Source organism: Bufo bufo, chromosome 1, assembly GCF_905171765.1.
Source record: "Bufo bufo chromosome 1, aBufBuf1.1, whole genome shotgun sequence".
NCBI lineage: Eukaryota > Metazoa > Chordata > Amphibia > Anura > Bufonidae > Bufo > Bufo bufo.
In genome coordinates, this window is record NC_053389.1 from 686,756,294 (window position 1) to 686,769,784 (window position 13,491).

General features: G+C 41.3%; 1 protein-coding gene across 2 annotated transcripts in view; it reads right to left on the reverse strand.

The window, feature by feature from the left end:
• The window catches only part of ACAN (aggrecan), a 123,293-nt gene that overhangs the window by 23,419 nt on the left and 86,383 nt on the right, over positions 1-13,491 (reverse strand). The window contains exons 13-14 of one of the 2 annotated variants that reach the window (XM_040414167.1): positions 11,695-11,808; positions 5,664-5,777 (exon numbers count right to left, since the gene is read on the reverse strand). In XM_040414167.1, the coding sequence (XP_040270101.1) occupies positions 5,664-5,777; positions 11,695-11,808 (228 nt within the window). The remainder of the gene's footprint in view (positions 1-5,663; positions 5,778-11,694; positions 11,809-13,491) is intronic. The other variant, XM_040414168.1, reaches the window with a different exon arrangement.

A 13,491-nucleotide genomic window follows, 5' to 3' on the forward strand; every position in this document is an offset into this window, starting at 1 on the left:
CCAGCATTTTGGTAAGGAGACCTGTCACTAGTTTATGTTGCCCTTAGTTAGGGCTAGGGATAAGCGAACTTGTGTTTCAAGTTCGGCGTACAAGGTTCGGGTTATCTAAGAATTTCGCTATGGATTCCGCTACCACAGACCATAAATTATGCTATATATTGCTATATATTCGTTATATCGAATATTAGATTTTTTTTCCATCTGAACACATGATCCCTCCCTGCTTCTTGCTTGTGGGCCAATGAGAAGGAAGCAATGTCAAGTTCACAACAATACTTAGTGCACCAATCAGCAATCTGTAGTCAGACCTGCTAAAATGTGAATTTGCACGTAGTGCGAAAAAATATTCTAATCACTGCCGATTAGCGCAATCGCGAATATATTGGAGCACTTGACTCTATCTGCATATAAAGCTAGTCTAATGTTCTGTCGTGCCAACCATTTTCTCCAGTCTCAGGAAACTTATACCAGCTTGAAAAATGTAGCCAAAGTGACCCACGCTTGTATTTTGCGTTACGAATTTGCATTACGCGATTTTTACATTGCCGACTTTGCGCATTCAATAAAATAATCTTGAATTCTCGAAATTCGCGAATATATGACAAATATTCTACAAAATATTCTGAGAAATATTGCAAATTCGAATATAACCCCTGTCGCTCATCACTAGTTAAGTGAAAAACTGGCCCTAGAACTCAAAAATTGTCCTCTGATACCTTAGAAGAAGACACACTAGGGCAGACTCATTAATCCTGTCTCATTTTTAGACAGTGCAAACTTAGACTAGACATTCTAAAAAATCCGATTTTTCAAAGAAGCTGATGCCACCATATGTTTAGACTGTTTAGGTTAAATTTATACCACCTATTAATTGCCTCCCTTGTGTTGAATATTTTGGCACATTTTTTTCTGGCACGCGTTGTTGCAACTTAAAGGGGTTGTGTCACTTCACAAAGTGTCATCATGTAATGAAAGTTAATACAAGTCACTTACTAATGTATTCTGATTGTTTATATTGCCTCCTTTGCTGGCTGATGGTTACAGACTACCCTGGTGGTCGTGCTTGCACACTATAGGAAAAAGCGCTGGCCTCTCTGGCTGGGACTGTGAGAGCGCACATAGACTGGTGCTTTTTTTATAGTGTGCAAGTATGGCCTGGCCACCGCTGCTGGATTGCAGGGTGGTCGTGAACATGGAAACTAGTAGTGTAAAATGTGATGGAAAAATGAATCCAGCCAGCAAAGGAAGCAATATGGATATTAATAATACATTAGTTAGTAGGTGGCTTGTATTAACGCTCTACATAACAAATGATATTTGCTGAAGTGACACAACCCCAATCCCTCTTTCTAACGGGCCAAATGCTTTATTAGTAGGTTGGTAGTCCCTTGTGAGGTAAGTCAAAAATTTCTAAAACACTTAACAAATGTGGTGAAAAAAATATTAAAAAAAGAAAATTAAGCCAGAATTCAGGCACATTTGGAGTAGTAAATCTCCCCCACCATCTTTTTACTGCTGAGCTAAATAAAGGCAATCATTTTTGACATTTTATAGTATTTTGAAAAATGCATTCTCTTACTATAGTCTTCACAATAGCAGCACTATAATAAATTACTACAGTTCACTGAACATTTCAAGTTGCTTGGAATGTAAAAAGAAGTAAACTTGATTTTTTTTTATATTGAGTTGCATGTGCTTTCAATTGATTTGCCAGGAAAATAGAAAATTACACAAAACATATTTTATATTAATATTTCTTCTGTGTAAGATCCCAAAATACTTTTATCCCCTATATCAGGGGGCATTCATGCGACTCTGTATTTTTCGGTCCGCAAAATGCGGTTTCGCAAAATGTCTATGATGTCCACAATGTCGGACTGGGGTGCCTTGGGCCCTCCAGTGGAATTGATTCTGGGGGCCCACCGTACAGCTACCATATATGCAGTGGTGTACTGTGGGTTGCCAGCAAGCCAAGTATTGCGCCGCCCCACGCCCCTTTTTACAGATAATGTAGTAGATATTACTTGCAGTCCTATGTAACACCACAGATAACACAGTAAAAACTCTCTGAGTACAGATAATGTAGTAGATGAGTGTGAGCCACCAGATTTCAGATCACACGCAGTGTGACCTGAAGTCTAGGGTCAGGGTGGGCCAAATATATCCTCCCATCACTACAGAACATACAGGGTAATACAGTGCCACATACCTCTTACATCCAGTGACGTTTCCTTTGATGTAGATTTTCTCGTTCCTCATCTTCTCCTTTCAGACAATACCACAATTTTTCAGACATTTCTCGTCTCTGCACAAAAAAAAATCTTAGTTTACTACTTTTCCATCTTCTGGACAAATCATCCTACCACCCCCAATACTGTGACACTGTGCTCCCCAATATTATACTGCAGAAACAGATAAATCCCCTGATAATACTAGCACCCCCCTGATAATGCCACTTCAATAATTATTGGCACACAGTGCCCTAAAATAACTGCGCCCGGCAAATAATGCCCCTGACACTAATAGAGTAAACATAACGTCCCCCAAAAATAATTGTGGTAAGCTGATACTATGCCAAGGTGCCCCCACAACAATGGTGCTCCCAAAAGTTCCACCAATAGGAATAATTATCTGCTAGAGCACACATGGTAGTAATAGTACTCCTACAGTGCCCCCAACATGTCCCCACTGTGCCCCAGAAGTAATAATGCTCCCATAGTGCCCATACTAGTAATCATGTTCCCCATAGACCCCCCAGTAGTAATAAAGCCAACCATAATCCCCCCAGTGGTAATAATTCCCCTTATAATGTGACAGTACAAAAATGCCCCCATATAATGTGATGCAAAAAATACCCCCTTTTAATGGCCCCCAGTTGAGCTAATGTCCCCATAGTTCCCCCATAATGTGCCAGTATAAAATACCCTTATATAGTGTCCCCAGTAAATGCCCCCATAGGGCTCCTCTCCCCCTTCCTCCTAGTGCTTCCCATAATGTACCAGTATAAAATGCCCCATATATAGTGCCCGAGTAGATGCCCTCAGTGTCCCCCATAATTTTCAAGTATAAAATACTCCTTCTTAGTGCCCCCCGTAGATGACCCCATAGTACTCCTCTCCCCCTTCCCCATAGTACCCACCATAATGTGTCCCAGTATAAAATACCCCTATACAGAGCTCCCCATATAAAATGCCCCTTCTTTGTGGTCTCAGTACATGCCCCCATAGTGCCCCAAATAATGTGCCAGTAAGAAGTGCCCCATAGATGCCCCCAGAGTGCCCCCAATAATGTGCCAGTAAAAAGTGCCCCCATAGTGCCCCCCAAATAATGTGCCAGTAATAAATGTCCCCATAATGCCCCCCAATAATGTGCCAGTAAGAAATGCCCCCCACAGTGCCCCCAATAATGTGCCAGTAAGAAGTGCCCCCATAGTTCCAACCAATAATGTGCCAGTAAAAAGTGCCCCCATAGTGCCCTCCAATAATGTGCCAGTAAATAGTGCCCCCATAGATGCCCCCACAGTGCCCCCAATATTGTGCCAGTAAGAAGTGCCCCATATATGCCCACCAATAATGTGCCAGTAAGAAGTCCCCCCATAGATGCCCCCCAATAAAGTGCCAGTAAGAAGTGCCCCCAATAATGTGCCAGTAAGAAGTCCCCCCATAGATGCCCCCCAATAACGTTCCAGTAAGAAGTGCCCCCAAAGATTCCCCCAATCATGTGCCAGTAAGAAGTGCCCCCCATAGATGTCCCCCAATCATGTGCCAGTAAAAAGTGCCCCCCACAGCGCTCCTCTCCTGTATTGTGCCATATAAAGAAAAATAAACACCTATACTTACCTCCATCATGCTGGCAGCGATGCGATGCAGGCCTCTTCCGGCCTGTGTCCCGCACTGTACGGCTCAGCCAGCCCAGTGCCTGCAGCCTATCAGAGGAACGGGGAAGGGAGACGCCTATCCCCTGCCCCTCAGCATTTATCTGTATCGCTGTCCTAAGAACGGCAATACAGATGACTATAGAGATGAGCACTTCCACAATAGAAACTCTCATCTCCCTGTGCCCTGCCGCTGCGCCACTGTTTGCTGGTTCAGGGGCCCACTGAGGATTTCCCCGGCTCCACGGTGAGCCAGTCCGAGCCTGGATATTCATGTGATGTCTGTGTTGCATCCATCTTTTTTGTGGACACATTGACTTCAATGGGTCCATGGTCCAAATTTTCAGCCAAGAATCGGACATATTATATCTTTTGCAGAATGGCCATATGGATGCGGAAAGCACATAGATGTTCTCCGTGTGCTTCCTGCATCCGTATGTCCATTCTGAAAAAAATAGACATGTCCTATGCTTGTTCACAAATGTGGACCATGGACCCATTGTACTCAAACATTACCTGCTCACACAGCAGCAAGATGCTACCAGGTGATTGAATATGGGGGTCCCTGCAGCAACTTTGAGGAGGTAGGTCTTGGGGAGAAGAGGACACTGATAGCTTTCCTCTATACCTAGAAGTCATCTCAGCTCTGATCAGGTCTATAATAATAAACTGGGGAATTTCTTTAATAATCTATCAAGTTTTTTAAATGAACATAGGCTGGTTGATTTGCTGTTCATTGAATATACAGTATGTATGTAGTGCAGTTATATGCCACTTGTGCAGGGGGTGGATGACTAGGATCCCACCTTGTCCACCGAGGGATTCACCTGTACCCCTGTGGGCCAGTCTGAGCCTGGTCACACGGACATCATCGTATTTTGAGGATTCAAGTTTTGCAGACCACAAAATACATACAGTCATGTGAATGAAGGCTTACATGTACCTTATTTTGTGTATCTTTTTAAGGCCTAATGCATGCGACCGTATTTTGAGTCTGTGTCCAATCCACATTTTTTGCGGAATGCACACAGACGCAAAAAATGCAGACACCACACGGATGTCATCCATGTGCTGTCTGGATCTGTGAGGTCATTCTGAAAATTATAGAACATGTTCTATCCGTGTCCGTTTTGTGGACAAGAATAGGCATTTCTATAATAGGCATTTCTATAATGGTGTGGGATGCACATGGCCGGTATCCGCATTTTGCAGATCCACAGATTGCGTCCCACAAAAGGGAACAACATTTACATTAGGCTTCTTTTTATATCAGATATTAGAATAACAACTTTTTGAATTATGGGAAAATGAAATTATTTTGAATTATGAGAAATGAAAAGGTAGCAAGACCACATATCTACAGTCTTCTGGATGCTGGGACATTATCAAAGAGAACCCTCAAAATTTTAGGGTAGCAAATTTTGTTAATTTTTTAATTTAGTCACCTACACCCAAAACAAGAATTTTGGGTGAGAAATATTTTAGCTATAGTGGTTCATCCTGGGAAAGGAACCTGCAGATGCTTAACCTTTCAAGAAAAGAAGAGTAAAAATGAAAGTCTGCCTTGATGAGGTCCTGTAATATGAAATAAATCACATTATAATTAAAGGATGAGAAGAGAAACTGAAAGAAACAAAAACAGGTTATTCACTTTTCTTTCACATGTAGGCTTTTATTAGCAAAGAGCCCACTGAAAAACACACACAACCATTTGCTTTCAAAGGAGGGACGCTCTGTCTGAGTGGGATGCAGTTGTTAGTACAATTAGCTCAAGCCACATAGGTCGTACCGATCTGACATAGGTCCCCTCCGTAGCTGGGAAGGCATAAGCATTTGAATGAGTCGATGCCATCAACGCAGGTAGCTCCATTCACACAAGGGCTTGGGAGGCACTCATCAATGTCTGTAAAAAATCAAGGTTTCGCTGTTAGGACTCCTAGTCTGCTACTCTCATGAAAAAGGAGGACTTCTATGGTTACTTGGGCTTTGCCATTCAGCAGCTGGTTCTAGTTGGCAAAAATATATGCCTACATACATACTGTAAATGTGGGCCTTTCTCCGTAGACAACTTTGCAAACCACCAAACATATACCTCTGTTCTGAAGGTTGTGTTTCTATTCAATATATAATAGAAATTATTTTCTCCATATGTATATATGATGTGATACTGAGTCCTATAGTTCTTAGTGGTCCAAACATGCAGGTAATTGTCTGTTCAAATCTACGTTGGAAGGTCCGGAAATTCTGTCAGCTTTACAGCACTATTCTTGCCAACATAGCAATCGAAGTCAGCAGATCCCTGACAGACCTCATTATTATGAGTGAATTTGGTCCATCCAATGCCATCAGGATCCATAATTTGCCGGTTGTCTAGGCCAGTGTTGTGGCTTTCAATCATGTTTAAAAGTATAGTCTTTTATTGTTTTTGGTACAATAAGCTTATGTGACTAGGGTCCTCTTATTTTAGCGATTTATGAAAGGAAATACAGGGCAGCTCCCATTGCAATGATCAGCTTCCAGCTGGTATCATTTGGTAGACCTCATGAAAATGAAAGATTGGTTGCCTTTGATGGATTCAACTGAGCATTATGGCTTTCATTATGAATAGAAGCCAAAATTTAAGTCTAAAGATATTTAATGGATTTATGCCAACTGTCTCTAATAGTATAAGATATAAAATAAATTATAGTAAAAAATTACGTTTTAATGGTTCATTTTTTGTACAAATTTGAAGCCATTACATACATTTTCACCTGCGTATGTTATAAATCAAACATTGTTATTCTTGCTCTGTAAACGGCATGGTAGCTGAATGATGTCTGATAATGTAAAGAAACCTGATTTGAAAAAAATCTGGCATGAAATGTCTATGCCATTATCAGGGTGTCTAACTTCCTGTGAATAAATGCGTTCCTTCACGAGCAAAATAAAGAAATTATAGTGTTTGGTGTTATATTTACGAAAGGACTCCGTAGGGTCATTTATCACTAACCACAAAGTAATGTAGATTGCACAAACACAGTCTGAACTGCTTTCAGTTGTGTTGGCATTTGCAAGAAGCCTACTGTTTATAGCACATTGGGCGTGTATGGGCATTTTTTGCAAAAAAAAAAAAGTATCAAATGAGCATAAATACCATTATTTTCCTGATGGTTAACATTAAATGGACACTTATAAGGTTCTAACTAACCGTCTGAGGGATGGAACCCATTTTGCATAAGTGATGAGCCTCATCTTCATGTTTAATTAATATAACCTTTGGATCAAGCTACAACATGACAGCATTGTAGACTTTCCATGGCCTTTCTCGCTCCATTGCAAAAGGGTTAACATTCCAGGGCCAGCATGCTCTGTGTTTGTCAGCAAGCAGCAGCAATTTGAACCAGCACTGAACGCCCACCAGCTGATGACCAAGTAACTTGTTCTCCTTTTTTATTTTTTAATTAGCAACAATTAAGTTTAAAGCACGCTGTAAAAGGGAAAATTAGGCATTTAGCTAAAGCAACGCATACAGCAGGGGATGGTGGGAGTTTTAATAGGCAGGAGATTAGGACTTTATAAGCTTCCTCTTTGAATCTAGCAGGTCACTTGTGAGCTCTCGCATATGATTCCTGAGAAAGACAAAATACAGAGAACAACACACCGCAGTGTCAAATAGCAATAAACACTTCAAATATTAACTCAAATTCTATTGGATTTCTATTTCAGGCACTTTATTCCATTGGATGTCTATTTCAGGAACTTTCCATATTGCAACTAACTACCAGGCTGTCTTTATTTGTTCTAAGAAAATAAAGAGTAGGCAGAAAGGGGATAGATACATTTAAATAAAGAAACATCACTGTAATAGTAGATTTACAGCCACTGTGAAATAATAAAGAAATTAAAGGGATTGTGAAGTCGTATGTCATTTTTATATATAATTCACTGTGGGTTAAATTTAGAGATGAAATCATACTCCGCCTCATTGATCCTCCTTGCTGTATTCTGATGCTGCTCCAATTCCTGCTGCTCTCCAAAGCCTGGTCCTGGATCAATACACTTGAAATGTCTAGAGATACTTTTACTGGCCACAGCAGTGAGCCTTAGCTAGCTGAGCGTGCCTTTTTTTGGCATATAATGTGTGTAAGGCTACATGCACACGAACGTTGTTTGTTTCCGTGTCCGTTCCGGGTTTTTTTGCGGATAGGATGTGGACCCATTCATTTCAATGGGTCCTTTATGGCTAAGGCTTCAATGAGACTTTTGGAAAGCTGGCAATTGAATTGGACCTTTGACTTTGGTCTAAAGTAGCTTGATATTAAAATGTACCTCCTGCCTGTTTGGTACAACCATTTAATCTGTATAAATGAACTTTTCTTTTTCAGTGATATCTGGTAGCGGCTGTTTAGATCACTGCATGATTATTGCTGGAGATGAGTGAAGTTTTGAAAAATTTGATTCGGCTGTTTCGCTGAATTTCACAAAGAAATTTGCTTTGTGACAAATTACTTTTTCTTTGTAAGTTGCAGGTGCAATGATGGGGAACTGTGATTGCACTACCCCAAGTCATTGACCCCTCAGATGTGGCGTTCATCGCTGGTCACAGCAACTGAGAATAATATTGAGGGCTTTCAGGGGTTAATCCATAAAAATAAAAAATAAATAAACTCACCTCATCCATTTGAGCATGAAGAGGCCACTGTGGTCATCTTCATTGAAGACAGAATCTCGCGTGGGATGTTCAATCAAGATGGCCTCGGCGGATTCTTCACGCTCAAATGGATGAGGTGAGTATATATATATATTTTTTGCCACTATTTCTGGGAAAATTGATTCGTTACCACAGTGCACAAAGAAATTCACTTCTTGGCGAATCAAATTTTTCCCAAAATTTGGATTGAAGTCCGCTTCGGATACTTCGATCATTCAACACTAATTAATGCTATTTTTTATTTTTTTTGCAAGTAGTGATACTGCCATAAACTATAAGGAACAAAGACGATTTCAAATTTCTGCAAGACCACAGATATGTGAAATTCTTGAGTGTGAAAAATTGGTTCAGGTGTAGGAAAAAACATTTTTTAAAAAGTAAGATATATTTCAGTTTTAGGCTCACAAATTTCTTCTTTGTTAGGAGAGTGCTCATTGACTTCAGTCTCATTTGTCCTGTGTATTGCCACTGTATGTATCAAACATGTTCTTCAAGTAAAACTTCCTCAAATTGCATAATATAATTTTAAAGCGTAACTAATCTTTCAACAAACTTTGCATTAATCAGTAGTACACTGTGTACATGAGATGTAACTCTATTTCTGACCACTATATCAATTGTATCTGGTATTTTGAGCGTTTTTTCTTTGGGCATGGTAAATGTGTTGTTGCAGTTCTCCGAGATCTGGTGGATGGAGATCAGCTGCCATCCACTGCACACAGAAACTAACCTTCTCTTACTTACTCAGAAGCAGCCCCAAGATTATGGAGGACTTTACATGTACTAACCTATATGGTTAAGAAAAAAAATAACTTGAGCTGAGACAGAAGCTGTCTGTGCAGTGACTTTGGCTGTGTGTGTATCTCTGAGTTCCTGCTGACTCCTCCTCCCCTCTCTATACACTGGTATTGACATGTGTAAATATGATCCCTCTGTGAGCTGCTCCATCTCTAGACGGATTCAAAGCATATTTCAAAGACAAAGCAATTAGCAAGGGGGAGGAGGTAAGCAGCTGATAACATGAGAACTAGACATTTCTTACTGCTAATAAGACATATTACAAAGTTTCCTGTGGTCACTTGCACTGTTAATTTATGCAAAGTTGTATAAATAGTTAGTCACAATTTAATACATTAATTTAAACATAATACAATATACTACAGAGCTGGTATCACAGCACAGTAGCTTTGTACTTATTTTAAGTAACACATTGCCTGTTATTTTCAGAGACCTTATCACTTCTAGTATTTCGCCACATGATTACATTGAAAAGCAATCACAAATTGCATACTGCATATTTAAATTACAATAGTTCAATTGTGCATGCTATCACGAAAAGAATTAGAATTAGTAATTTTTCAGGTGCCTAGTAGTGACAGGCACTGTACTCAATCAGTATTAGCCTTCAGTTGATGCTTTGGATGAACTTGAAGACCATAAAAGATGATCGAAAGGAGAAATTACCAAAGAATATTATCTACTTTTTCCTTTGTGAAAATATGAAATATCCCTTGCTGAGATCTATTTTTAATGGATAGTCTAAGATTAGAAAAACATGGCTTCTTTTTTCCAAAAACTGTGCCACACCTGTCCACACATTGTATGTGGTTTTGCAACTGAACCCCATTCATTTCAACGGAAGTATGCTGAATGACAATACCAAACACATTTCATGGACAGGTGTGTCAATGTTTCTAGAAGAAGGCATGTATGCTTTTCTAATTCTAGACAACCCCTTTAAGCAAATTCTCCCTCTTTAGCTGTGGTTATGGCACCCTAAGAGAGTTTCTAGATAAATATTGTTCTGGCCTCAATGCTTTGAACAACATCATTTGAGCAAAGACATTCGCAGAACTGTTACAACTTTGCATATTGGCCCAGGACCTTACAACTATCAAATGTAAATGGACCAAATTGGGTTTTAAAAGTGATTTCTATATGTTAATAATATTGCCTATAAACTTTTAAAGGAAGCGTTTTTCTGTAGCAATAGGAATAGTGGGTAACTTTTCATGCAGTTTTCCTACAGCTGCAAACCCACACTGCAATGGAGTCTTCAGTAATCCACTTACACAGCTAATGAAGTTGAGAAAAGTCTAGCCACAGGATTGCAAGAATATTAGGGTATGGCTGCATAAGTAGTAAATGCTACAGATTCTCCACAGTGGAACTCCACTGTAAATCCACGCCATTTACTATCCCAGTATAGTGGATGAGATTTTCACAAATCTCACCCCTGTTCTTCGGAAAGAAACATACAGCTTAAATTTACTTGCACTAGAGATTTTCAATCTGCGGCTCGTCAATTTTTGGTGCTGGTTTTACCCTTGGCTTTTAGTCTTTAAAATGCAGAATTTGAAAGCAGTGGAAGACCAGCTATGACTTCTGCATCAGGGAGTAGGGGTAAGGGGTATCGCAGTGTAGAGGTGATTCCATAGAAATGAATGGGATTGCAACACAAGTCTCACATATGCTGCGACTGAGAACCCTAAATAGCAAAAAAATTCAACTCTGTGGTCCCATTAATTTTATATTGGATGACCGCTATACTGCGATGCCCCTGCGATCCTGGCGACCAATGGCGCCATGTATCCGTACCCTACAGGAATGTTAAGCCTAGAAATAAACAGGGGATAATCTGGCCCACCTTGTTTGTCAGTCAGTAGAATTTTCTGCATGTTCATGAAGCAAACAGTCCTGAGGAAATCTTGAAGCACACAGAAGGGTTAATCTGCTAATCAGTTCCACTTTTGGCTGAGGAACAAATGAGAAGTGGGCTTATACAAGGGGTGGGCATAAACACTCTTCTTGTACTACTGCAGACAGAGCAGAAGAAGGAGGCCCTTGCTACAGCCAGTTGTCCTATAGCCAGACACAGGAAAGTGAGAACGAGGAAGGGTCCTGGGTCATGTGGAGCAGATTTCTTTGTATATTTCTTACTTTTATGTGTAATATTTTTAGGAACTTAAGGTTAGAATGGCTGTGATATTTTAAGTACAAGCAGGAGCTGGCTCTGAGTACTTTTGAGGTGTATTATATCCTTCCATGCATGCCTTTAATTATCCCTATGAAATAAGCTAAAGAAATGTTACAGATGTCCATAAAATAAGAAAATGATATCAATTACCTATATCGCAGCTGTCTCCTCCATATCCTGGTGGACACAGACAGTGTACTCGCCCTGTATTTTCTACACATGTTCCAGTTCCACACTGGATATCTGTGCATTTCCCAATAATTCCTGCAGTCACCAGAAATGCATCAGTTAACAAACCATCTCTCAAAGATTAATATATTATAATAAGAATGGTTATTTAAAAAAAAAAAAAGCAGTTTAATGTTAAGTTTAATGTGCAATTGTGCATGATTACTACTCTGTTCAACCTTCAAGTGGTACAGAGCCATGATATACCGCCTACCGAGGCATAAAATGCTTTACCATATCTACATGTCTTCAGTTACATATAAGAGCATACAGAATTACTTAAGAATTCAACAATGACATTCAGAATGAAGTATATAATACATATTTCCAGCAAACCAGTGTAAGTTTGGGTTAAGGCTGAATGATTGCTGTTATACAATGTATGTTAACCTTAGAATAACTTATTAATAATGTTAAAATATTGGGAATTATACCCAGGGCCGCTGATAGGCCAGTACAGCTGGCCCAGTTGTACCGGGCCCGGCTGGCAGGGGGGCCCGGGCTGCCGACTCCCGAGCCATTTTAATTTTTTTGCTGTCAGTGGGCTGGCTCCAGTAACAGCAGGCAGTGTGGGGGCGGCGCTCACTCACTGACGTCACACGCCTGCTCCTCCCACTAGGCGGCGCAGGCGCGTGACGTCAGTGAGTGAGCGCTGCCGCCCGCACTTGTTACTGGAGGCTGGAGGGTGGAGGGAGGAGGCAGGAGCTGAATGTAAGGTAGTATTTTAGTAAAGAGATGAGCGCTGTGCCTGTGCTAAAATTAAAGTTACTGTCTGCAGCCTGCACGGCTGCACTGATTTATTAATGTATACTACTGTGAGTGGCGGGGGGGGATCTATATGGATGACGTCATGACGGCACTGTTATAGGGAGGGCGGGGGATCCGTGGATGGCACTGTTATGGGGGGGGGGGGGTCTGTCATGTGGATGACACTTATGGGGGGGGCCGGGGGGTCTGTGGATGACACTTATGGGGGGGATCTGTGGATGGCACCATTATGGAGGGGGATCTGTGGATGACACTGTTATGGGGGGGATCTGTGGATGACACTGTTATGGGGGGATCTGTGGATGACACTGTTATGGGGGGATCTGTGGATGACTGTTATGGGGGGATCTGTGGATGGCACTGTTATGGAGGGTATCTGTGAATGGCACTGTTATGGAGGGGTATCTGTGGATGACACATAGCATAAGATGCTATATACGGTATGTGTCATCCACAGATCCCCCTCTATAACAGTGCCATCCACAGATCCCCCCATAACAGTGCCATCCACAGATCCCCTCCATAACAGTGCCATCCACAGATCCTCTCCATAACAGTGCCATCCACAGATCCCCTCCATAACAGTGCCATCCACAGATCCCCTCCATAACAGTGCCATCCACAGATCCCCTCCATAACAGTGCCATCCACAGATCCCCTCCATAACAGTGCCATCCACAGATCCCCTCCATAACAGTGCCATCCACAGATCCCCTCCATAAAAGTGCCATTCACAGATCCCCTCCATAACAGTGCCATTCACAGATCCCCTCCATAACAGCGCCATTCAGACGACCCCCCAGCGCCATAAATATCACTTGTAGACAAATCTGCATGTTGTTTCAAGGCGGCGTCTGGGGAGGGGCCAAGGGAGGGGCCAGGGGTGTGGCTGAAGGAGGGATAAGGGGGTGGAGCTGAAGGGGGCCCCGTCATGTATGCTGTACGGGGCCC